This window comes from Chaetodon auriga, chromosome 1, assembly GCF_051107435.1.
Source record: "Chaetodon auriga isolate fChaAug3 chromosome 1, fChaAug3.hap1, whole genome shotgun sequence".
Classification (NCBI taxonomy): Eukaryota; Metazoa; Chordata; class Actinopteri; order Chaetodontiformes; family Chaetodontidae; genus Chaetodon; species Chaetodon auriga.
In genome coordinates, this window is record NC_135074.1 from 5,733,752 (window position 1) to 5,760,241 (window position 26,490).

At 39.8% G+C, this 26,490-nt stretch overlaps 1 protein-coding gene across 1 annotated transcript in view; it reads right to left on the reverse strand.

The window, feature by feature from the left end:
• The window catches only part of LOC143323213 (neural-cadherin), a 305,557-nt gene that overhangs the window by 103,029 nt on the left and 176,038 nt on the right, over window positions 1–26,490 (reverse strand). Inside the window, exons 23-25 of the mRNA XM_076734978.1 lie at window positions 25,784–25,877; window positions 14,896–15,080; window positions 657–886 (exon numbers count right to left, since the gene is read on the reverse strand). Of these exons, the coding sequence (XP_076591093.1) occupies window positions 657–886; window positions 14,896–15,080; window positions 25,784–25,877 (509 nt within the window). The remainder of the gene's footprint in view (window positions 1–656; window positions 887–14,895; window positions 15,081–25,783; window positions 25,878–26,490) is intronic.

Genomic DNA, 26,490 nt, shown 5'->3' on the forward strand with positions numbered 1-26,490 from the left:
TTTGGGCGAACATATTAAAATCATCCAACAACCAGGGACATCAGCTCATTCACTTTAAGTTTGTGCATAAATCTATACAGGTACTTCAAAATAAAGCCTAGAGATAAGCCAAACTGTCCTAAATGTAGCCAGAATAGTGTTGGTAAATACCTTGCATGTTTTCTGGGAATACCCCTCTATATCTAATCTCTGGTCTAAGGTGGCCTAAAGTGCCTTGAAAATGTCATGGAATTTCCAATCCTTCAACAGGTAAGAAGACCATAACACTCTTGGGTTCTCCCCTGAGCCTCCATCGATAAAAACAACAACAACAATAAAAACACTGGCACAACAAAACTGCTGCCTGCAACCAACAAGTGTGAGAGCAAAGTGAGAGCGCTATGCTGTTTGGAACATTCATTCTCGTCCATATAGGGTTTCTCTGTGGCTCGACTTATCCAGTGCCATTGTCATACATATAATCACTGGTTAGACAATGTTATGTAGACTATGTGTGCGCCATTCAACAGATTGGGTTGTCAATGAATCAGATGCTGGAAGGGCAACACAGTCACCAACAGATCAGCCAACAAAACAACCAGCTTGACAGGAATTTACTGTCTCTACCTTAAGTGTCGATATGGTTAAAAGAATAAAGAACACAAACATTGACCTACCTTTTGTTTGTGGGCAGCCAGGTACCCGTGCATTTTCTCAGGCTGGAGGAAGGATGGGCCACCATGCACAGCAAAGCGGACATCCAGCATTCGCTCTTTCACATCCATTAGGCTAAAGATGTTGACATCATCAGGTGGAACGGAAAGCATCTCAGACAGGAAGTCCACCAGCAGCTCGTAACGGCTCCGCCGCTTCCCTCTCAGTTCAATGAACTCCTTTGCTATGATGTCTGTGAAACACACACACACACACACACACACACACACACACACAGTTGTGTATACATAATTTATGGGGATATTACATAGACTTATGTTCATTTCCTGGAGAGCTACCCTTATCATGACCAAAACGACTACTTGCCTCAATCTAACCCTAACGCTTCTATCCAAATTTAACCTAACCCTCACTCCAACCTTAACCCAAGTCTTTATCCTAAAATGTAATGATTAACATTATGGGGATCTGGATTTTGTTCCCATAAGGAAAGTGAGTCCCCACAGCGTGACAGTGCAAACAGATTTAGGTCCCCACAATGTCAGGAATACATGGTACACACAAACACACACACACAAACACAAACACACAAACACACAAACACACACACACACACACACACACACACACACACACACACAATTGTGATTGTGGACTGTATAGAAGTGGCCTCATTATTTCCAGCCCTGTTCAAGGATGAATCCAATTACTTTCAAACCACATCCAAGTGCTAAACTAAAAAAACAGTCTGTAACACTCTGTGTGCTGTGATGATAACTTATTGGAGATGGCACACTTTATATGACAAAATCTTTTGTTTGAAAGGTCATTTTGTGACTGCACTGACTATATATGTCTGTGTGTGTGTGTGTGTGTGTGTGTATGTTTAGAATACACTGTTAATCATCACTTTAGTCTTCCCTGAAAAGCCAGTTCTACACTTCATCTCAAGTGTTTTGCAGACTTGCACCCAGAAATCACCTCATAATAAATTTAAAAATACACTAGTAGTAGGTTTTTTGTTTTTTTTTTGTTTGTTTTTTTTTTGTTAAAGTGCAATGTATTGACTGTGCTTGTAGTTTGAAGTATTTGAAGTGAATATGAACATAACCAGATGGCATATTAGAGATTGTAAAAGATTGCCGTTTAATGTCCATACAATAATTAAAATTTGAAGTAAACTACAATACTTTGTATACAAACACCTGCCTTTCTGTTTCGGTTGTAAGTAGCCGTGGAAATTTATGTGTGTAATAATATGTGTAGCTGTATAAAATAAATGTCTTGTCAGGTCATCAAAGACTGAAATTTCAGGACAATAGGGACAACATCACCTTAGCATACTCAGTAGAAACTACAGCATTTATTTTTTAATCATGTGACACAAACTTAATGAAAACAGGTACAATAGCTCTGACCATGCAATTTGAATCGTAACAAACAGTGAGAAAATAAATGTGGTCATTGTATTAAAAATGACATTAAGACATAGTTTGATGGCTCCTAGATGAAGCGCAATGTATTTTCGGGGGAGGGAGGGAAGGGAGAGGGGGTAGAGGGTGAGGTGGGTGGAGAGTGGTTTTGAGGGTTAAGGCAGAAAGGGGTCCAAACGGTGGCAGGACAGCTGAAGCCAGAGCTGTCACATCCTGGCAATTTTGAGACAACTCCTCCTTGATGTTGAGTTTGTTGATCAGGAACCTTGTTGTCTTGAATCGTTGGTCTCTGTGCAGTATGTCATGCAGGACCACTCCCAGTTGCCCCACTATAGTGGGACAAGGCCTGTAGGTCCAGCACTGGTGGCAATCTGGTGGGATGTGGGCTGAGGTACCATAGAAGATGCTTTACGATGAGGCCTTCTTTGCGAAGCAGCTGAGGTTGAGGTTAATCAGCTTCAAGTGAGGGACATCAGTGCTGGTCTCAATCAATATGTTTTTTGATTGAAGCTCCCTCACTGCTTCTTCCAGCTGCTTCAGAATGAGTCCTCCTCCAGCAGGGACCTTTCTTTGACCTCAGTGTATTTAAGTAGGTCAATGGACGGGGCTGGATGTCATCATAACAATCCAGTAGGAAAATGGCTGCAAATTTCCCCACCAAGCCTGCTGCTCTTGCCATCTTTATCATGACAACCACCTGAAGAGGAAGCGTCCTCCTATTCTGAGTGATGCCTTCACAGATGACATTGTCCCTGGAAATGTGTTTTTCTGCCACAGGGAAATGATTTGCTGTAACCAGCAAAGACCAATCCATGGCCTGCTTCATTCAGCGACCTCAGATGCTGGTATTCAGCCTCAAACTCCTGTCTGCTGGTTTGCTCTGAGGTGGATGTTGTGGTGTTATCCCTCTCCTTCCTGGTTGTTGCAGCCTCCACTGAGGATGAGATACCCTGAAGGTTCAGCCTTCAAGGTCCGCTGCCTCTTTGTGGTGCCGTCTTTTGTCTCTGGAGGTGTTTCCTTTCCTGTTTTTCTGGGCCCTGTGCATCCAGAGGCACCTTTTTCTTCCTCTGTGTGAACCTCTGTCAGCACCAGTCTTTGCATTTCTGTAGCTGGAGCTACTAGTTAATTTTGAGATTAGAGTTAAGAGTTAACTCAAAACATATGATCTGATAATTTCGGAAAAAAAAATAAAAATAAAAATTGAGTACAAGTAGATGTGGAAATACTCAAGTTCAAGTAAAAATATCTGCACTCCAAACTATATATAAATCATTTTTAGAAGGATTATCAGCTAAATGTAATGAAAGTATCAAAGTAAAAATACTCATCAAGAAGAATGAGCTTTTATATTATGTTGGCCAAATCATGTGGTTGTTTTATTATTATTTAAACCTTAATATGTAAGCAGCATCTAAATGTTGAATGTTCTCATAGTGGAACAGACTCAAACTATTTCAAATTATTGCTTAGTGTGACAACGGTTCATCATATTGTAGTTGATCATATGATTTGTGCATGTAAAATCTTAAAATTTGCTCCACCACAATCAACACATTGAAGTGCTATTAACATTTCAGATATTTTAATAAAATCTATTAACATTATCGAATAATATACAGTAACACTCTGAAAGAAGCCATCCTATATAATGAATCTTTCTACTTTTCTTTGCAGATGATACTTATATTAGATACTTATGATAGATAGATAGATAGATAGATACTTATGTGACTTAAATTAACATTGAATAAAAACTATTTTTACACTGTGGTATTTATATATATATATATATATATATATATATATATATATATATATATATATATATTGTTACTTCAAGAAAGGCTCTTAATATTTCTTCCACTAATGAGATTCACCTCATGTGGAACTGCAGGTTTTTTCAGGACTTTAATCTCATGCGCTGTCTCATGATACATGTCGATGTTCAACAAGTGTGGACATGATTACTTAACAGTAAAGAGCGAAGTCTGAGTCTTGAGTGTTTACTTAGTGAACTGAACACAGAATGTTCTAGAGTCAATTACAAAATAGTTATTTCTCTCAGCAGAAAACATCTTTACAAAACTGATCAAACACTCAAAAGTTTTCTTTTTTGTGTCAAACTTTGTCACAGAACTTATTGATAATCATATCATTTTCTGTTGTTTTATGAATCCATCAATAAAGGAGTTTCAACAGGAGACCAGCATGATTTTGTTCATGCAAACTTTCAGTCATTTTTACAATCCAATAGAAGACCACATTTTCTGTTATAGAGAACAAAGTTCAAAACAAAATTATACACATAAAGCCCTTTTCAAATGTATGCATCTTCTTGTCCTGTAAATGTAATGTTATTGTTACTATTGTTGTAACAATATTTTCCCATCTATTGAATTAGATGCATTGTAAAACAAAACATTTCATGACCTCTAATAGTAATCTTTGTCTATTTTTGTATTTTTAATCTAAATCTAAATTTTAAACTTAATCTATTTACTCCAGACAAATATAATCATGGAATGGGGAATGGCACTGATGATTATATCTTGTTCATTTTAGATGTTTTAAAACATAAAATAAAATTTAACTTCAGTGTGTAGGATTTAGTTGCATCCAGTGGTGAGTGTGCTGATTGAAACCAACTGAATACCCTTAGCCTCACCTCCCCCTACAGTGGCAGATAAAGACATGAAAAGCTTGACAGGCACTCTATGAAGTCAGTGTTTGGTTTGTTTGTTCTGGGCTACTGTGGAAACAATGGGGTGCAACAAGGAGGACTCTGTGGAGGAGGATCCACTCCCTTTGTAGATATAATAAGATCATTCTAAGATAACAAAAATGCACCAGTTCTTATTTTCACATGATACACTCATGAAAACATACTCATGAAAATTTTATTCTATTTCTGTCATATGCTGCAAAAAGATCCACCTAACTCTTACACGCTGGACCTTAAAAAAATCGCTTGCATCATTTATTGTTGCATTACAATGTGAAGTCATGCAATGAACAGTCCCATAAAACAAAAGCAACCCCAACAAAAAATAACACAGGTATTCTCCTCTTCTAATGTTCCCTTTTCCCTCAGAGCATGACTTAAGTTTGAATGATCACATCATCATCGTATAGACTCCTGTGGTGTGTTTTTTTGCCATAAGTGTGGGCTGAGCCATTGTATTTACAGCTTGCAGTAATCTGCCCTCATCTATGTGACCACTGTGTCAGAACACATGAGACATGACCAGCTTGACACTATTGTGGAATGGACAGTTGCTAACTAATGTTCAGACAAAGTAAATCTGACTCTGTATGTGACAATCACAGTTTCCTGCACTTGAACATCCTTACAACCTGCTGTCATCTGTCCTCTGACCCTCTCTCAGAAGCAGCACTACAAGATACAGAAGTTTAAAGAAGGCTTCATGTGTAGAGTTTTGTTTTGAAATTTGTGCTCCTTGCTTGGTCCTTGCTTGGTACAGAATGACTGAAGTCCCCTCTTTGTTTGAAGAAAATCACACTGGTCCCCTGGTAAATGATGTGGTGAGACGCTCACACTCCTTCATTGATGTATAAATTAGGTCAGAAGAAGACATTATCATTGTCAGCAGTTATGTGACAAAGACAGAAAAGAACTCCATCCATCCTGTGTGATCATTTTTCTTTCCACTAAATATGTTCCCTGCTTTGTCTCTTTAGAGGAAAATAAATAATTTGGCAGAGAGCCTTTAGATGATTTTCCGTTGTTCACAAGTAGCAAAGAAAAAAAAATGCACACAGAAATTTTGTCATGGGGAAAAAAATACTTGACATCTATCCAATGATTCAACATTGCAACAATGGAGCTGGGAGTGTGCATGAAGTGGAGGGCACACTGCAAATGTTGCATTCATTTCTAAAAGATTTAAGAGAAAGCAAAAAAGATCTCTTTAAAGGTCTTTCAGATCTTTAAAGTCTTTTTCTTCTCTTCTGAGAAGCTGCAGGTAATGGGATTTATGTTGAATAGTATTATTAAATTCCAACAATGCAAGACTTTGTCCACCAAATGTGCACTGTCCAGAGCATTTCTATTATCCATAATTTAGATTTTACTAGAGGGTTCCCTCTTGTACTGTTCAGATTGACAGAAGCAACATTACTATGTAATTATGGATGAATAAGGAGCAAATTAGCACAGCAAATAATTCTTATAAAAAAAGAATAAATCTGTATGTTTTTATCTGAATCTGCTATATTCATGAAAGAGTTTAAAATGAATGCCCTGAAGATGCGTCAACAGCCACAAGAAAGTGTGGTTGAAATCATTCAAATACATATCATCATTCATTTTAGTTCACATATAAAATATGACATACTGCACAGAGCCCCCTTTAAAACACATACTTCACCACTCCACATGACCAGCAATAACACAGGAGAATATGAATTCCCCAAAGAGAAAATTAAAATTGCTGCACTAGTGTAATCATTCTTTGAAATATAACTTTACAAAAATACTTTATATACTTTAAGCCGAGATGAAGTCAGTTTGGTTGCTAACACTGCAGTCCTGCAGATATTGGAGCATGCAGTCAAGTTACATTTGATTTGCTGTTAAAACAATTTACTTTCAATTAAAGTGGCCATGATTCATTTCGGAATATTTTTGTATTACACAGAAATGTTTAAATATTTATAACATTATGGCTAAATCAGCCATTTTTTAAAGAAACAAAAACAGTCTGACAGCAAACCCTCAATTTATGAAAGAAAGGGCACAGACTTCCACTGCAGTGTATGGAGGCCCCGTCTCTGATAGCTACACATCGTTTAAGGACGCAAGTCCCCTCCTGGCAATATATCTATCTATCTATCTATCTATCTATATCTATATCTATATATATATATATATATATATATATATATATATATATATATATATATATATAAAGATTTTAAAATATTATATTTATTCATATTGTTATTATTATTATATTTTTTGGTTAGTTCCAAAGTGACCCACATGGTGTAGAATGACAGTCCACTGTTGTTAATATAAGAATGTATGTGTATGTGACTGTTTTCTGTGTGTGTGCGTGTGACCATGTATTCCTAATGTGTGTGCGTGTGTGTGTGACTGTGTGTGAGAAGGTAGTGATTGGGAGTTGGATTTTAAGACCTACACTAACTAACTCTTTCCCAACTCCAGGCCAACACCTGAGTTTTATGTTTAAGGCCCAAATTTGAAAGTTATATCCGTAAGAATAAACAGAAAAACAAGATCAACTTAATCAACTGACCTTCAGTCTGATATGTGATGGCTGAGATCAAAGCAGTCAAAAACACACCTGATCCCTCCACAGTTCTGGGCCTCTTGGTACAAGGTTAGTACCAATGTTCCAAAAAAAAAAAAAATGATGCAAAATAAATTGACATCATTATCTGGGGATGAATGTCCAACAGTTGTTGAGACATTTCATCTTAAGCAAAATTGGTGGTCTGAGCAAATAGATGACAAACCAGCAATGCTCTGTCTCACACCCAACAGTGCATCTTCATAATATTTTAAGTGGAAAGAGCCTGCTGGTAGAATAGATAAATTGTCTTCACACAGTTGCTTTAATGAAATAGCTGTATTCTTTGTAATGAAGAACATGACATTGAAACAGTACCATATCAAAGGAGTGTGCGTATGAAAGACTGGCTCCATCACAAGGAGAGGTTGCACTGGGGTTTAGTCAGTCCACAAAGTTGCGGCCTGTACTCTTCAGCACATCTGAGAGAAAGAGAGTGAGTGGGTGGAGTGAAACTCGTCTGCAGGAGTGTTTAATGTTGATTTTAAACTACAGCTTGCTAGAATATAGTCCAATGTGATATATTTTCAGACAGACCATGAGTGCTAAAACATTTCATGTTATACAATTATCTGTGTCCATTCCTGCAGTTCTCCTACCGGACCTGAGCCAGACGAGTCCAAGCCGGGTAATGGGTTGGGTATGGGCTGTTTTGTTTCATAAAGATTCAGGCTCCAGCCGTGTTTGATTATTTTAAAATGTGGTATATGAATACGTTTCTCTCTTTGACTATCTGACTGCGCCAACTGCTTGCATCCACATGTCATGTATTGCAAGTAAATTAATCCCATGAAAAGACAGAAACAGACCAGCCAGAGCTAACGAGTAATCACCTGACATTCAACAATAAGGAGAAAAGTAAAAAATAGAGTATTGGGTATTGAGCTAGTTTCAGGTCTGGTCCCATTATTCGCCTTTTCTCTAATCTCTGTGCCAGTGACACTCTAAACTTCACACTCATGTGTTAATATGTACATTACAACAGTTTTTAGTGTAATTGCAAAAATTGCTTCATTGTACATGTTAGCATATGAGTGTTGCTTTAGGAAAGAGACAACCTGCCCCAAAAAACAACTCAAACTGGCTTTCATAGAGACTGAAGTACAGTAACACACACAAACAGACACAAATACATATCTAATAAAGGGTCGGGCAGGGTGAGTAGGTTTGTGGGTGTGGAGATAAATACAGAGCTTAGACATTAAAAGACAAGACGGGGCTCAGAATGGGCTCAGCAGATAAAGCGTGAGGGATCGAGGCTAATGTCAGCTCCCATCAGTCAGTCCAGGGGGAGAAACAAGGACAGAGGCAGACAGAGAGACAGTCTGGAGGGATAGGGGCTGGGGGGGAGAGGGTAGTAACTCCTAACACAGAGTGGCAGCCTTTGCACCTGGCTTTGATCCAGCCTCACAATTCACTACTGCTTTTCTCCTTCCCAGAGGCTTCATTGGAGTCGGGTGTCAAGGCGGTAGTGCACAGGGGTACTCCCGCCTGTAGGTTTGTGATTTCACACAAAAAGGCGCAAACAGTGATAAATATCCTATTTGTAGTGGTATACCATTGTGAGAAAGACAAAACAGTGAGGCCGACCACCAACATTGTCTTTGTGCATTGTGGTGCTTCCTCCTAACAAAAGACCTTTTAATTTTTTTTTTTTTTTTAATTTAATTAATTCTTTCTGAAGTCTTGAAAATGACCTTGAAATATTTCTAAAGGGAAACAAGCGTTTCACAACATGCTTCCACAACAAAAGGAACTGAAGAGTTTTTCTCTTCACTGAAAGCCTGTTAGCACTTATCGTGGAATTCTACTGAAGAAATACAATTTTTTTTCTTGAGAGGCAACTAGCGGACTATTTCAAGGTAGGAAAAAAAAAACAATATTAACAGCAAAGATCTATTTGAAAATGATTTTTTAAAAGTATTGAAAAAAAAACTAAACACTAAGTAACACTGAGAATTGAATCGCCTTGAGTCTTGAGGTGGAGCTTGAAGTGTTTATGGAGATGAGTGACTGGTCACATGACATGGAAGCTATTAAAAAACTGACTATTTTCTTTTCAAATAAGTAAAATAAATTGTTTAAAAAGAAAAAATCAAAATAATTGTGCTACATGACACCAATTTAGTCTCATGTTTTGGGCAGTTCAGCACAAAGGTGTTGACAATAACATTGTTTTGTGTCACTAGAACATTAATTTATTGATGGTCCCTGAGGTTAAGGGCAATGGCTCGGAGGTGAGCTAACTGTCCTCTTACTGCCAACACCGGGAAGACTGACAAGAAGACTTGGCTGGATCAAGAGTGAGTGTCAAATATCCAACTTAAAACTAACTTCAGCACGGTGAATATCTGCTCTCTAAAAATCTGTCGAGGAGCAGCGCTCAGACAGGAGGCTGCTGAGGCTCCATATCCAGTCCTATTCACTTCTGTATCTTAGCTAACCCTGTTTTCATTACAACCGCATATTTGTTTGCCTCATGAATAATGGCAATTGATCGCTTACCTTGATCTTATAGAAACTGTGAATGTGTCACTACCCACTGCCTCCACGCTGGAGTGCCACATGTGCAAGAACATCAAAGCAGTTGCTGATAAAAGGCACAATACTTTTCAACAAAGGCTAATTTTAAAAAGGCGGCCTTCTCCGTTGAGTTAGATAGGAAGGGAAAATCCTGGGAAAGAAAAAGACAGAACAGCAGAGAGCGGGGCACCAAAGCCACAGCGGCTGATGAACATACGGCTCTTGAAGAAGTCATTTTGGGAGCATCCATCCATGTCATTTTTTTCATTGTCAGACACAACAGTCAACGTTAGGTTTTGTCATCTGTTCCTACATTATGTGATGACAAATAGGTGGTCAGAATTCGCTTCTGCATGGCTCTGTGGCTTGAGAGGTCTGATCAGGCTTAGTCCATCAGAGTTTCACAGGCTGAGTTGTACTCCTCATGACCAGTAAACTGATTTGGATGTGTTAAACCTGTGAAGTGCCCCTTTAATTTTACTTTTTTTACTTTTACTTAAAGTAAATATATTTGCTCAATGACTTTAATCATTCTAAATGCTAAATTATTGTCTTTTACTGGCTTCAGTTTTTAATTTTCCTTTAACTGCATTTTATTTTTATTTTTCTATTCTCTTCTAATCTCTTTCTTTCCTTTTTTCTTTCTTTCTTTCTTTCTTTCTTTGAAATGTATGATTTTAATGTACTTTTATGCTTCTGTAAAGCACTTTGAATTGCCTGGTGTATGAATTGTGCTATACAAATAAATTTGCCTTGCCTTAATTGGTTATCAAAATAATGACTGGTCGCAGCCATAATTCAATGATGAGCAGATGAGAGACATTTGTTGACACGGTGGCGTGCAGTATGAGGCCTTACCACCTTCCCCATTGTATGTATGTGGTTTATTAAACACAAAAAGAAAAACAAATAGAAGAAAATGAGGCAGTGTGGTTTTGTGGCTTTTCTTATGCTTTTCATATTTGCATTTTAGCTGCTCTCTTACAGTTTTTCTGAGTCACTTTGGCTCAGATCAGAATGAGAATTCTCAAAACTACTTGTTCAGCCTCCACATCTAGTCACTTGTGCACATAATAAAAGCAATTTCTCATTATTTTGAGCAAACTGCAAATGCTTTGGGACATTCATGCAAATGATTATGTACAATTGTCTGCTGTTTCCTGCATTATCAATTGCTCATGAAATGTTGATCAGAACATATTATACTGTTCCTCTGTTGAAGAGTCTAATCCCCACAACACATTTGTTTATTGCATAAACTAATCATAATATTGCATAACAAATCTTCTTCTTCTTCATCATCTATAAGCCACTACATGCAAAATGGAGAACGATTTGTTAAGTATATTTTCGACACATTGTTATTAGACTAAATATGTCCTGAATTGCTCTCAGGTGAATCTTGGCGTTCACTTATGAAGGGGAATGTGTGAAACATTAGATCAGCCAATGATCAGCCAGTTCTCTAACATAGTGGGTGCAGCATATGCAGACAGCAGACGCACGCCGAGGCTGGATAAGACATTCCAAAAGATTCTTTCTGCACTACATTGAAAAGAAGATATCTGTTGTGATGTGGATGAGAATTTGTGGCCCAACACACAGGAACGTCAGGAGGTGCAGACAGAAAGACTGCACCGTAATTCCCCATACTGCACTGCATGTACAGCCCTGCTGAAGGCAGTGTTACCGATGTAAAGTGCTGTCAAACAGTCTTGTCTCTATTTTCTGTATTGCAATGACGTGGTCTGTCAACAAATGACAGTACAAACAGCAAAGGGTGTAAATGTGAATACCGTCCAGCCTTGTGCACTGAATCTCCCACATATAGTACTGCTGTGTGCTGTTTGCACTGTTGAAATTGATCTGTCATACAGAAAAAGTGCAGCCTTGTGCATTTTCAGTCACTGTCATCAAAACCTCAGCCACAGGTTACATCGCAAAAAAACATTCTTATATTGCCAACATGGCACAATGACACAAGGACTTGTTCATTGACAAAAATATTTGCTTGTGATAGATAAAGTATGGATTTTGAGCAGGTTACAGGTTTTGCAGGTAATCCATTGTGTGGTGCTGTATGCTCAAGGACTGTTCTGCACATTTTAATGATGATTTGAGGTGAAGAAAGTGTCAGATCCGTAAAGCAGCTGAAGGAGTTTCAGGTATTTCACATATAATCCCTGCAGTTGAAAACTGCTTTTCCCAATTTCTGTGTATTGATCTCACGCTTGCACTTACCTCAGAGGGCAGACAGATGTGAAAGCAGAGATTATTTTGGTTAGCAACTCTGCACTGCATGTTTTGTTAAAGGAAAATCTCCAGACAGGAATAGTTCAGAAAGTTCTTCTCCCTTTATCATGTAATAATACTATGTGCTGTATGCGGTTTATGTACTTGTGGGCTTCTGATTGTGCTTTCACCCTGGACACCATGCATTTCATTCTAAGTGAATGTCATTTGGACATTTCAAGGACTTTTTGTTTATCATGGTTTTTTTTTTTTTTTTTTTTTACCTTTCCATCAATATCGAGAAAGACAGTGGCAGAGGGAGGGAGCCTTAATCTCAGCAAGGCAGATTTAACAAGTGCCTTCTTTGTGCGTCCTTATTGCATCCACATTTGTTCTTGAAATGGGATTTAGAATGTCAAGGAGGGTGTAAGTAATGCTATAAGTAGAATATTTTCATAATCCCCGAGACTGAGAATCAATGAGACTGTTTACTCCAAAGCTGCACATGGAAAAATAAAATACACACACACACACACACACACACACACACACACACACACACACACACACACGCACACACACACACGCACACACATACTAATGCTTTGGTATCTTGCCTACACCTCAGGATGATCTCAAAGTCATTAATCCTTGATATTACATTTTGCTGCAACCTCAAACTTACATGTTTAGTGAATTTGTTCATTTCTGAACTGCAGGTTGAAAGCGTGTGAGTGATTTTGACACTGTATTCACGGCAGTGCCTGACCCCGGTGCCCTCTGGCTTTCAATTTTATGTCTCTCTGTTATAACTAGGCTGTTAAATCAATACCCTCTGCAGCTAACAGCCCTTCGATGACAGTGTATCCATTTAAAAAATCATCAGTGAAGTGACCGCCCCACACACAGACAAGTTGTTGACAAAACTAAACTTATTATTCTAAATCAAATGGACCAAAAGTACTTTACAAGTTTCAATCACCAAACCAAACAACAAAATCTGGAGCAGTTTCTTTCATTTTGATTTGCACTTTTCATCTTAAACACACATTTGCTCGTCAACATTTGGCAAATGCATTAATTTTCCTGCAAATACTGAAATGTGGGCACCAGCTGCTCTCCACCATACCGTCTCTGGGTTTGGTGCTGATTACTTTACCTCAGCCCTGTTTTCAGAATGAGGAGCAAATCCTTTTATCTACATAAATGAGGCTTGACTCTCTCTTCCGTCCTTTCCTTCTTCCTCCCTCTTTCCCTTCCTTGCATCTTTGGAGTGCACCCTCTGGCCTCCCTCTCTGTTCCTATTTCAATATCTCTGAAATCATAAAAATCTTTCAGCCATGTCCCATTTCTCTAAAGCGAATTCAATTCTGAGCAGGCAGGCGATGTGCTGTACATCAGGTAATGATGGATGCTGCTCAACATGTGAGGAGAATGTGCTGGCAGAGCAAAACCTCTCCACTAATTATTTTGCCAGCATAAGTAATGGAAACAGTCTTTTCTCTGCGTGCGCTAACGACAACAGAGATCCCATGAGTCAAGGGAGAGGGATTAATAATGGGTGTAATCTTTTCCTAAGGAAACATCTTTAACTGAGGGTGTGACAGTCCTTTGAAACACTGCAAACAGCCAGAGTAAACAGTAATCAGCTCTCATTAATTTTCTGTGACTGGAGACAAGTCTGCAAATAATGACCACACTCCCTCGTCTACGTTACTAAGGATGGCTATCATTTTTAGGCAACTTTGAATTTTAGCAGCTAATCAGAAATTGATTTTGCTATGGGTCCTACATGTTGCTGCAAGTGCATGAATGTCACAGGCCATCAATTGTGGCAGCTGTAAACTAGTTCAAGTGTGCTTGGAAGGCCATCAGCAAGGCGGTGAAGCACTTTGGTCCAAATGTCAAAACAAAGCTGACACAAAGGAGTGGCGCATGAAACAGCTCAAAGCTGAACTGGAAAGTAGAAAAGGAGGACAGGCTTTTGTGAACGTGGGAGTAATAACACTGACCATCTTAAAGAAGAGAAAGCTGAGAGTTATTATTACACTCGTGTGCAATGTTCAGAACTGTACCTGCATTGCCATTAACAGCTTTCCCGGTATATCTGGTCTTTGCTGAATCTACTCGAGCTGTTGAAACCATTGCTGAACAAAATGTACAGACACTGATAGGATAGGTAGTCTGTGATCACAATGAACAATGATGGATTAATAGGTCCAATGATAAAACCTGATTTGATTTACATAATGTATTATTTTTTGGTCAAACCGGTATTTGATCAAAAATCCCAACTTATGTCCACTGTTTTTTCTGGTGCTTTCAGCCACAAGTTGAGGTCTTCCTCATCAGATGGGGTTTTATCAGATCAAGTTATGATATCTCACCTATCTCAATTACAACTAAGTATCAACTTCAGTCACATGAAAACACACAACTGATGTAAACTACAAACTGGAGTCATGTATAACATCACACTCAACAGCTGTGGGGGACTATATCTGAAACAGCAAGTGCCCTGGACAAGAGACTGAATGAACACCGGGAAAAGAACCAACAAAACCATCCACAACATCAACTTGGAAGGGGTCAAAGTTCAGCCACTTGAAGCCAGTGGACAGCCAGTGGAGGATCAAGGATGTCACGAGACACCAGGGACCATTCTTTACCAGCCACAGAGACAGGGGTGTGTGTGTGTGTCTCTGTAGTGCCAATCTAACCTGCCAGACGGAGAGACCCTGAGTTGTAGATGGCCTCATCTCGAAGCTCCCTCACATGCACAGTGACAGTGGAAACGGCGTCTGGCCAAACTCCATCGGACACACGGACCTGGAATTGATAGGTGCCGGGTGGGGCGTTCTCCTTGATGATCAGGAAACCTGTTCGCTTGTTCAGGATGAAGTAACTGAGGGAGAGAAAAAACACACAGACACCAACACGAGCGTAAAAAAATTGGCATTTAGATAACAACACTTCAAAGGCAATCTGATGAGTCTGCACAAACAATCACTAACCACTGCATGAACCTTTAAGCAGTCACTTAAAAAGCAATTTTACACACAACAGTTCTTTACTTATAACGAGCAAAATTGTTGAAAGCCTTCAGGCGAAAGGTGCGATTGCAGAATGGCCCAGACTGAGCTATTTTCTAATGGTTCGGACTGTGAGAGGGTCAAACTGCTGAATTCACTGGCTGCTGGCATGGCACTGATTAGTCATTAGGTATAATTACTGACACTGTCTATTTTAATCTGAGCTTCACTGTTCTTTCAAGCCTTGTGTGCACGTGACAGTTGAAGGCATTCAAATTCAATTGAAACCATCAGACCTTAGCTACCTAAACCATGTTTTAGGTAGTTGGCACAAGCAGAATAGCTAGCAAGCTAATATTTAATTTACATGGATTAAAGACATATCCATATACCAAACTTTAAGAATACATTACAAATGTACAGTGAAGAAAAACATTTACAGCCAGAATATTTTCATCTCTAACATGTTAAATTAAGAGTTTTTCTTGACCAAGTCAGAGTTGGTGATTTTTGGAACAGTAGAGAGATGGTTTGGTGTGTTTTATTTTGTTTGTGTAAAGTTTGAATGAAGTGTGTTTTGCAGTAATCTGCAAGGTAATATTACTGTTTTGTTCAATGTCTTGTGTCTTTGAGGAGAACGATATAACGGCTGTTTCTGGAAAGGGGGAGGTGTGGCCAATGCGCCATTTGTTTTGTTCTGTTGGTGCTCTAGTATCTAGAACCTTTAATCACAGTTCATTTGCCAAAACCACAACCTGTCCATAAAGTTAATCATTCTGCAGTTGAAATGCTCATATTGTGGGAAGTAAAAATCAAAAAAATGTCAGCACTGGACACAGCAGCCATTTGGGATCTCTCAATCGTTTCTTGTCCTTTAATATTGGATATATGCAGATACCGAGTTCGATCAGATAGTTAAATTTTCATTATATATGTGTATGACACACTAAAATAACAGCGGTAGCATACTAAATCTGACACACGTTATATTTCACAAGTTACTAATCCAAAAACTGAAAGCTCTAGTTAAAAAATATTAAGTTTCTGAGCTTAAATGATTGACTGGGAGATTCAGACTCCTGAAATTGACAATTGACATGAGTCACTACAGAGATGACATATCACTCTGTCTGAAGCTATAGAAACATTCTACTCAGTCTGCCTGTGCTTGTGCAGTGGTGTTACAGAATCAAGCTCTTCTCTAAGGAACGATCCTTGGCTGAGCACAGACAGCAGATTGCAGTGAGCACTTTAACCAGACAACAGATGCATTTACTTTTGGCTTGTTATGAAGTTACTCATTGAATAAACATTAATTAGTGATAGCTGATATGATCTGCCACCAGCGACATTTGTCATTTTAACACTGCTCTTAACTAATCAGAGTTAGTGAACAGTGAGGAAAAGATTTTGAGATTTTGATCTGCTTTATTCCAGATAAATCAAAATATGCCTGCATCGGCTGATCCTTAGCATCAATTGGCGACAGGTTGCTAAAAACATTAATACTTAATACATAAACATGTATCTAACATTTCAGGAAAAAAAATATTATTTATTGTCCTGTATCAACCATGATATGGATAATAGAGTGAAGCAGATGTGTTATGAGATATAAGGCTCAAAGTACATGTAAGGCTGAACACCCTTTCCCTGTCTGGTTGCTTGCAGGACGTGTTCCAACTGTCTAAGCTGAGGACAGAGCGGCACAAATACTCTAACCCATCAGCCACATATTTATTCAGTGTTTTATTCTGTCTATTAGTGTTTACTCTTTTTTCTGCTCCCCTCTGGGACAATAATAAAAAGTGAGCAGAGACAATGCATTTGGGTGTGTGAGGAAAAGGGAAAAATGAGACCCACTAATAGGCACACAGACATGCGAGGAAGCAATTTCACTTGGTCCTTGTCTCCATGCTCCCCTTGTACAGTAAATGAGCTCATTCAAGTTTAATTACAAAGGAATTCCAAGGCAGAACCTAGGCAAATCAAATAATAAACCACTTGTAGAGACAAGGGCCACATTAACACATTTTACAGCATATGCTGCAGTGTGTAGATTATGTGCGATATAATATGATGGAAATTTTTCTTTGGCTCAGTGTTGCAGCACTTAACAAGTGTCTTTAACAAGTTTACGTACTTTAACAAAGTACGTTAACATGTGACACAGTCAACCACATACTAGTAATCATATGCACATACATTCAAGTGCCTTAAAACAACATATTGCACAACTTGACCCTTTGACGGTCATGTCGTCTATGGCTCATGCTGCTGTACGCTCTTACTGATTAAGATGTTAACAGAAGAAAGCACAGAGGAGTTTTTCTTTTTTTTTTCTTCTTTTTTAGACCATTAAGTCGCCATCTAGGTACTCTATATTGTCTGCCAGAGAATGAAAGCTCGTACTCAGAGTGGAGGACATGGGATGGATCAGCCAGTATTCTCTGTGCCCTTCTGAGTATCGACTGCCCATATAGATTGAAGGGGCTGTTGTTCTTTCTTCTCTATGACATTTATGGTGGTTTTAACATGACAGGCAAGCCTAGATTTTAACTGCACTGAGAGGTTACCACCATACAGTCTGAGCCTTCTAAGAAAGAACAAGGTTTGCTGTACATGGGGGCATAGGCTGTCAACATGGGCTTGCCAGGTCAGAGTAGTAGGATAATGTGTCATTGTCTCTGTAATATAAACTAAGGATAGTGGTGTCGTCTGACAATTTAAGTATGTAATTATCAGGGTGTATGCTCACACATTCATTTGTGTAAAATGCGGAAAGCACTGGGGAGCTCACACAACCCTGAAGGCCACCTGTGCTGTGGATTTGAGGTCAGAGGGTTTTTTGAGCTTTAGATATGTCAGAAAAGAGAGGTACCATTAAATGAGAAAAGGGTTGAAATGCATTTGTTTCAAATCCAAATCAAAAAATATGGCTGAAGGGTGTAAAAAGCAAAGTCAAAAAATCAGGTGTGCATACATTTTACCATCTTCCAAATGCAGAAGAATCACATGTCTAGAACTTGCTGTAATTCCAGGTTTCAGTGAAAGACAGTTTTACATCTCTAGCAAAACTACCATTACTTTCCCAATTGGTTCTTCCCAGTTTGCTGAAGCCTGCTTTTATTGACATTTATGGCAACTACTCACATTATTTACCACTTCTATTCCAGTCAAAGTAGGACAATTGTAGTAAAACAATCCCACAGATGCATTTATGTGCTAAATCAAAATAAATATTTCCTTTCTGTGCTGTTTGCTTAACAACATGGTAGACACAACTACAATTCTACCTCTTGAACCCCCCCCCCCAAGAAAAACAGAAATTGAATTTCACTAAAGTACACACACACTGTGAACCACAACAATTCTGGTTGATTTGATGCACTGAAATGAAAAGATATACAGCAGACCAGAATGAGCTACAATATGCTCAGTTTTGTGAAAAGCCAGTACAGCAGTGATAAGACAATGTGTTCTGAATTCGACTTGTGAAACACCAAGAGATGAGAGCTGTCATGAAATGTTAGTGCCTCATCTTACACCTAGTCCTCTATATAGGCTGAGCTACAACTTTCAGAGAGAAGAAAGAAGTTTATCAATTGGAGCTGATGTACGTGGGGTGCTGGAATGTCACTGTATGTGATTTTTGGGACTTATGTGTGCACATGTGTGTGTTTGAAATTAAAAAAAATGTATCTGTTGATCATCACTTTGGCAGAGGTAAGTCTCCAGGAGGGCTTTTACTGAACTAGACCAGAACCTCCACATTCAATAGCAGAAAACTGCAGACACATTAGCACAGAAAGGAAGAAAAAGTCAAGGAGGGGAGGGAATGAAGAAATTAGGCATCAAACTGAGGAAGAAAATTGGACAGGATGGTGGGGTAATTTAGTAAACAAGACTAGGCTGAAAACATTTACTATATGGCTGTTACAGTGGTTGTTTCTATGATGGGAAGTCATGGGTAGTAAATGTATTCTTTTCTTGTGTACTGAAGTAGCAATATCATATGACATGGTTAAGCTATGTTTGGGTCAAAAAATGTTAATCATTCAGTTGCAGGAATGATACTTTCCCCTTAAATCTTACGATGTTTGAAAGAGAACTTGTGAAAAAATACATTCTGTGAAGATCTGCTGTTTCCCCTCCTTTTTCCCCTTTGTGTCTTGTGTCCCCCCTCTCCCTCTGTCTCCTGTCTGTCTCTCCCATGTCTGTCTGGTGTCAGTGTGTCTCCCTGCAGGGCGTGGCTGACAGGCTGGGCTCGGTCTCCTCTCCCTGAGCGCAACTGCACTCAATCACTCAATCAAGACTCACCTGCTGCCACAGAGCATAAGCCCAGGCTCTCCATTCAGTATTCATCGAATCATCCATTCATCGTAGTAACGACAGAGATTCCAGCATTTTGGGTCCTGTATTTTGCTAACCTTAACAGTACGATTTGATCATTATGGATCCAGCTAGCACAGGCAGAGAAGTGAAGAGTTTACAACAAGCCCTGTTCCATCAGGGCAGATTTTTGGGACACCATGGGCAACTTTTGGGAATAATTCATGAGCAGCAACTGGCTATGCGTAATAAAGCTCCAGCCTCGTCCCAGCCACCCATACCGCCCTCAACTACAGTGCTACTGCTCTGGTTCCACCTCCAGTCAGGGAGTCCAACCCCACAGACCAAGAGCCGTTCTCAGGGGGATTTGGTAAATGTCACGGTTTTCTCTGCCAGTGTAAAATGATGTTCAGTCAAAAACCATTAACTTTCCCCTCTGAGATATCTAAGATTCGCCATATCTTTGGAGTACTATGAGGGTGAGCATTAGTATGGGCGGAGGCCCGCTACACCAGAGAACAGTTTGGGAGATTAACAGTAGAGGGATTCATTACAGAACTGCAAGATATGTATGACTATCCTGATTATGAGGGGAATGTGGCTAGGAGGCTGCTAAACTTGAGACAGGGAGCCCGGAGTGTCGTTGATTATGCTGCTGACTTCAGGACCCTAGTGGAAGGAAGCTTGTGGAACGAGGAAGCTCTACATGATGTCTTTATTCAAGGGCTAAATGAGCAGCTAAAAGATGAATTAGCCACACGGCACATCCCCTCAGGGCTATGGGCAGTGGTTTCTCAAGCGGTGCAGTTGGATAATCGCATTAAAGAACGAAAGAGGGAGAAATTCTCGAACTTATCTTCTCTATCTCCCCCAGCCGTAGTTCCCTCCTGTTGTGGTCTTGATTTTGTGCACTGTTTTGTCTCTTGCCCTGCCTGCGTTCACCCTCCTCCCTCTGTTTTCTCCCTTCTCCTCTTGCTCTCCTCTGCAGCGCTGGAGTGTGGAAGGAGGCGGGGTCGATCTCCTGGCCACTTTGGAGACACACCTGAGCAGCATCAGCTCATCAGCCGCTGGCTACTTCAGCCAGCTCTTCCACCTGCTCAGTACCGGAAGATTTCCTTGGTCTGCTCACACGTGTCTCACCATGCTGTCTGCCTTGCCTCTTTCCTCGCTTCCAGCTCCAGTGTCTCTCGAGTTCTTTAGTTATTATTTTAGTGAACCATTTTTCCCTGCTAAGGAGATTTTTTGTTCCTCGCAAAATTCTAGTTTTTCCCAGTATTGGTGATTTTGTGTTTTTCTATAGCTGTTCCCGTTGGCTTGCAGTATTGTATTTTCAGTTTGGTATTTTGAAGCCAACCTTGCCTTTTTCCCACATTGTGGAGATTTTCGTTGCTCTTTTGCTTTGGACTTTGAGTGTGATAATAAACTTCATTGCTCAGTCTCTGCATCCTGGGTCCTGGCCGTGCTTTTGCCACATGTACCATAGCACCTCCTCCTCTTTGATAAGGCAAACTCTGACATTCGAGACCACGTCCTTCACAGTCTCTGCCCTGGAAGAGGAGCCCATGCAGTTGGGGAGAGTCCACTTATCTGGGGAGGAAAGAAAGCGCCACCTGCAGACAGGTTTGTGCTTTTACGGTATACCTCATAAGGAGTTGCCCTGTGCGGTAAAAAGATCAGGCTCACCAATAGCTTTGGGAGTACTGGAGTCTGCCCACAAATAACTCCTCACCCAAATCAAGGCTGCAGTTACCTGCTACCCTGTGTTTTAAGTCTCATTCTCTCCAGTTCCGAGCACTGGTGGATTCCAGGCCAGATGACAACTTTATTGACAAATTGACGGCTGAAAACAATGCAGTCTACCATTGGAACCCTTGCCTTCGCCTGTCACGGCAACACCCTAAATGGTGATTCCCTCACTAAGGTAACACACCGCACAGTGCGGTGTGTTACCTTAGTGAGGGAATAGCTGCTTGGAGGTTTTTGTGCTTATCACATTGCCTCCAATCCACTCTTTTTCCCTCAAAGATCTCCCCTGTCTCCAAGCCTACAGAGCCGCCAGATTTGTCCAATGTGCCTCCCGAACACCAGGACATGGGAGAGGTTTTGAATAAGCAATTAGCTGTCTCTCTACCCCCCCACCACCTGTATGATTGTGCAATCGATCTTCTCCCTGGAGCTCCCCTTCGTACCAGCTGCTTGTACAATCTGTCTCACCCCAAGAGGGAGGCCATCGAAACCTACATCCAGGAATCCCTTGCTGCAGATATCATCTATCCTTCCTCTTCACCTGTCTGTGCATGATTTTTCTTTTTCTCCAAAAAAGACAAGTCCCTTTGTGCATTCATAGATTACCAGGGTCTTAATGCCATCACAGTTAAAAATAAATACCAGCGTACTTGGTGTGGTGGCAGCAGTGACATGGGAGATCGAAGCCATTGTCAAGGAGGTACAGCAACTCCAAACTGACTCAGGTAACAGTCCCCCTAACCGCCTGTTTGTCCCTGACTCTGTTCATTCTCAGGTGTTACAGTGGACTCACACCTCCCAATTTGCCTGCCATTCCGGAATCTGTCCTACGGTGCGTACCCGCCTCCAATCCGGCCTCCTGGTCTATTTGTCTTCCATGGGTGGAGTATGCTTACAACACTCTCACTAGTTCTGTCACAGGCCTCTCCCCCTTTGAGGCATCTCTTGGGTATCTGCCTCAACCCAGGAAGAAGAGATCTCTGTCCCCTGCATTCAGCTCCACCTCGGCTGCTGTCGGAGGATTTGGAAAAAGGCTTGTGCCACCTAACTGAGATCAGAAGAGCAGAACAAGCAGATCGTCAATCACCACTGCAGGGAGGCTCCAGTATACAAACCAAGTCAGAAAGTTTGGCTTTCTTCCAAAAATATCCCTCTAAACACTGACTCTAAGAAACTGTCTCACTGGTTTTTAGGCCCTTTCACATTTGAGTCCATTATCACTCCCACCGCTATAAAACTAAAACTGTCACCCACTTTAAGGATACACCTTGTTTTCCATGTTTCACAGCTAAAACCAGTATGCTTTAGACAGCTGTGCCCTCCATCCAACCCCCCATCATTCAATCAAGACTCACCTGTCACCACAGTACATAGGCCCCAGCTACAAGTAATTTTAACCTTTTTTCTTGCTTGCTTGCCTGCCTTCCTAACTCTCTTTTCTCTTGTGTATAAGCTCAGGTGCCTTGCCCTCACTTGTCCCCATCCTTGCCCTATCCCTCTGCCTCTTGGAAAAGTTCTAGATCAACACCTGGCTTGCCTCCTCCTTATCACGACCTCCCCAAACTCTGGAAACTCTTGTCTGTCTTATTTGGCTGTTGATACAAGTGATCATTAAAGACATCAAACCTTTTCTGGCCTCTGTCCTCTTTGCAATTACAATTAGTCATTTGGCAGAAGCTTTTATCCGAAGTGATGTACATATGAATTCACACACCGATAGCTTTTGGGGGTTCAGTATCTTGCCCAAGGATACTTTGGCATGTGGACTGCCGAGGCCAGGGCAGGGCTCCTGAGCCACAGCCGCCCCACACTCTTTGCTTGAGTGTGCCATTTTGGGTTGTGCATTTTGCTATATATACATATATTATATAAAGTGTGTGTGTGTGTGTGTGTGTGTGTGTGTGTGTGTGTGTGGAAATGATTAGTAATGATGTAAGTCAACGACAGAGATTAAAGATGATGTATCCATTCATATCTATACCCTGTGCATCAACAGGGATATGTGGTGTTCATACCTCCCTCATTAGGTTCACATTACTGGAAAAATAATGATCCAATCAGCGGTGCCCCTAGGCAGAGCAGCATCACACATCTCAGTGTTCACAGACATATCTCTCAGGGTGACAGGTTGTCAGGGGAGAGTGGCCCCATGCTGGAGCTGCTCACTCTTTGGAAGGTGATTCAAAGTTTCACCACCACTGCTGGATAATCATCACATTTGGATTTGAACAGACAACAGCAGTAGCTTTAGGGATTTTCCCCGTTTCACTACTTCTTAGTGAACAACAGATGTTGTAGTGTTTCTGTGTCACCTGAACTCACTGATGTACTTTGATGCACCATTGTGCTGTGACACATTGAAGGAGTATGGACTGGTTATTGTTCCATGTGAAGTGAGTGTGTGTTCGTAAGTACCAGACAGACCCAGTGAAGAATGGACCGTATTCAGCTTCACTTTCAATTTCCACAAGCAATAACCTTAGAGGTTCAAGTCTATACAAAATAGAATGTTAGTTACTCTGTCTGCTTTTGGCTCTTTGTTTTTCTTTTTGTTCCTGGTGTTGGCCTGTTCTCTGAAAGCCACCCATGGCAGCCTCACAAGTAAAAGTAAGGGTCTCCTTGGGATAGGCTGAACATTTAAATGCTTAATTCAATATTCTGTTACACCACTTGATGCTCAACTGAATATTGTCAGCGTAATCACTTGATGTGTAAGTCTGTTTGTCCCTTGAAACATCTTTGAGTTAAAGCTAATGTGTACTTGACTACATTTCTCTGGAACTGTCTTTGAGTTGAAGCTAAGTGTAGAATTTAATTTGAATAATTTTAAATTCAATTTAATTATCGTCAGGTGAATTGACTTGAATTATTTGGAATTGAATTTAGATAGAAGTTTATCTGTAATTTTACTTGACTTGGCTGCACATATATATATTTGAAAGAATGACGTGTAACTGACTTTAGGCCTATTCATTTTGAAAGAGTAACAGCCAATAGGAGAAACTCCAACTCCTAATACAACAACTGGTGTAACTCACTCACTCACTCATTCAGTATGTCAGGGACAGATGACTTTTGTATTAATACAGCTGTTCCAGTTTGCTGCAGCTGGAAAAATGATAAAAAGATTCATTTAAGAATATACTACAGAATTATTATACCAGTTTAATGAGGTGGCATCAAGGTGGCAGCTTGACAGTTGATTGCTGACCATATTGCCAACAAGAGATTAGGCTGACTATCATCAAATTGCAAAAAAAAATCTATACGTAAAAAAACGGAGTAAAACTATTCTGTGATACAGCACAAATGTGAATAGCAACAAAAGGCAACAGTTTGAATTCTGTTAAATTTATGGGACTTCATTAGTTGATGAGGCTCCAGAATCAATCACAGAGCAACAAACATCTGGCCCCCCTCTTCCTGAGAGATATTTAACTCAGGTGTAATGTTGCTTTGCATTATTTGAATGTCTAAATCAATCACAACAACAAAACATATGATGTAGACACAGTGTGCTACACGATTAAATGTCTCTGAATGTAAAATGGCTCAGGGCACGAAGCAATATGTAACACAGTGATCCCCATAGGTTTTCTAGACAGAATGCAGATCATTCCAGGTAGTACAAGTCCACCATCTGTCATTAAGCATCACAGATTGCAGGCTATCTAACATGGCTGGCCAACACAACTTACACAACACAACCTAATATTGCCACAACCTAGATATCTGAGATATTAATGATAGCTTTGAGACAAAGCTGAGCATGATCATGTGTACAAAAAGTAATTTATTGACTTATATCACTTTGCTTCCTGTTTTCACCACTACCTACTGTGCACATCCACTGTAGTTGTTGGTTCTACAGAAGTCCATGACACAAAGTATACATTGCATCATTGACAAACTATAAAAGACTCATCTAGCTTTCATTTACTAAAAATCATACAATTTATCTATGGCAGGATGTTAGACATCTCTTGGAATGAGCAGATGCCCAACCATCATTGGCAATCACTTGAAATTGTTTATGACAAGTTGTGTATTTGCACATCCAACAAATATGGAACTACATTAGGAGTAGGAGGATGGGAGAACTAATGATAATAATGAGAGTAAACTTTATTTGTGTAGCACCTTTCATACAGGAAATGCATTTCAAAGTGCTTTGTGACAAAGAAATCACATGCAACAAGTGCTTTGTATAAAACAATGAAGGAATAGAAGGAATACGAATTTTATGGAAATAAGATGGAAAAATGTGTGATAAACAGTGAAGCAGTGATTAACAAAAAACTGACCTCAAATGAATTTGGATAATTATGGCAATTTTAGTGTACCCATGTGTGTGGATGTCCTTTGCCAAAGTCTGTTTTTTCAGGCTCATAAAACAGAATACTTACAAATCTTGCATAGTGTAGCTTTCTTTTCCTTGTGTTAGTCTAAAATGTGAAGAATTTAGCACAAATGGTTCATGAAGGGTCAAATTGCTTACCTTGGCACATGTCCCTCGAAGACATAAGTCTTGTTGTCCCAGTCATCAGGGTCAGGAGAGAAGACCTTTCCAAGCACTGTAGTTGGCATACGGCCTGATGACAGAAAATGTCAGTTAATTGTTTTAAATAATCATTACCTTTATGCATAAAAGATATTGCTTAAAAGTATTCAAAAAAACTGTGTGTGTATTTCCATATACACATGTTTAATTGTGAGCTGCATGTGTTTGCCTGCCATACCAGTAATACTATACAAGGGCAAGACTCTTGAAAAAATCATAGCAATACATACGTATATTGCAAACACACACAAGCAATGCATCAACAATGACGAAGATATATATATATATATATATATATATATAAAAAATGGTCCAAATGTACATGGTTTATTCAGCAGCAGAACCAAGACGGGAAGTGGTTGGCATGGGGAGAAGGACAAGAGTAGCAGAAAATGCTGTATGAATGCACAATGATTATAATCATGTAGGAAGAACTGTTGTTAGTTTCACTCTCTTCCCTTCAACTCCTCACTCTCTGAACCATGTGGGAATTATTCTTCAGGTGCCCTTCAAATTTTAAAGACAGACCTTGACATGGTGCATTTTAGCCTATTGTTTGTCTTTGCCAGAAACTGAGAAAAAGTTAGATAAAAATGAAAAGAAAATTGCTAGCATTCATGGCTTTCAGTGGCAAAAACTGAAAA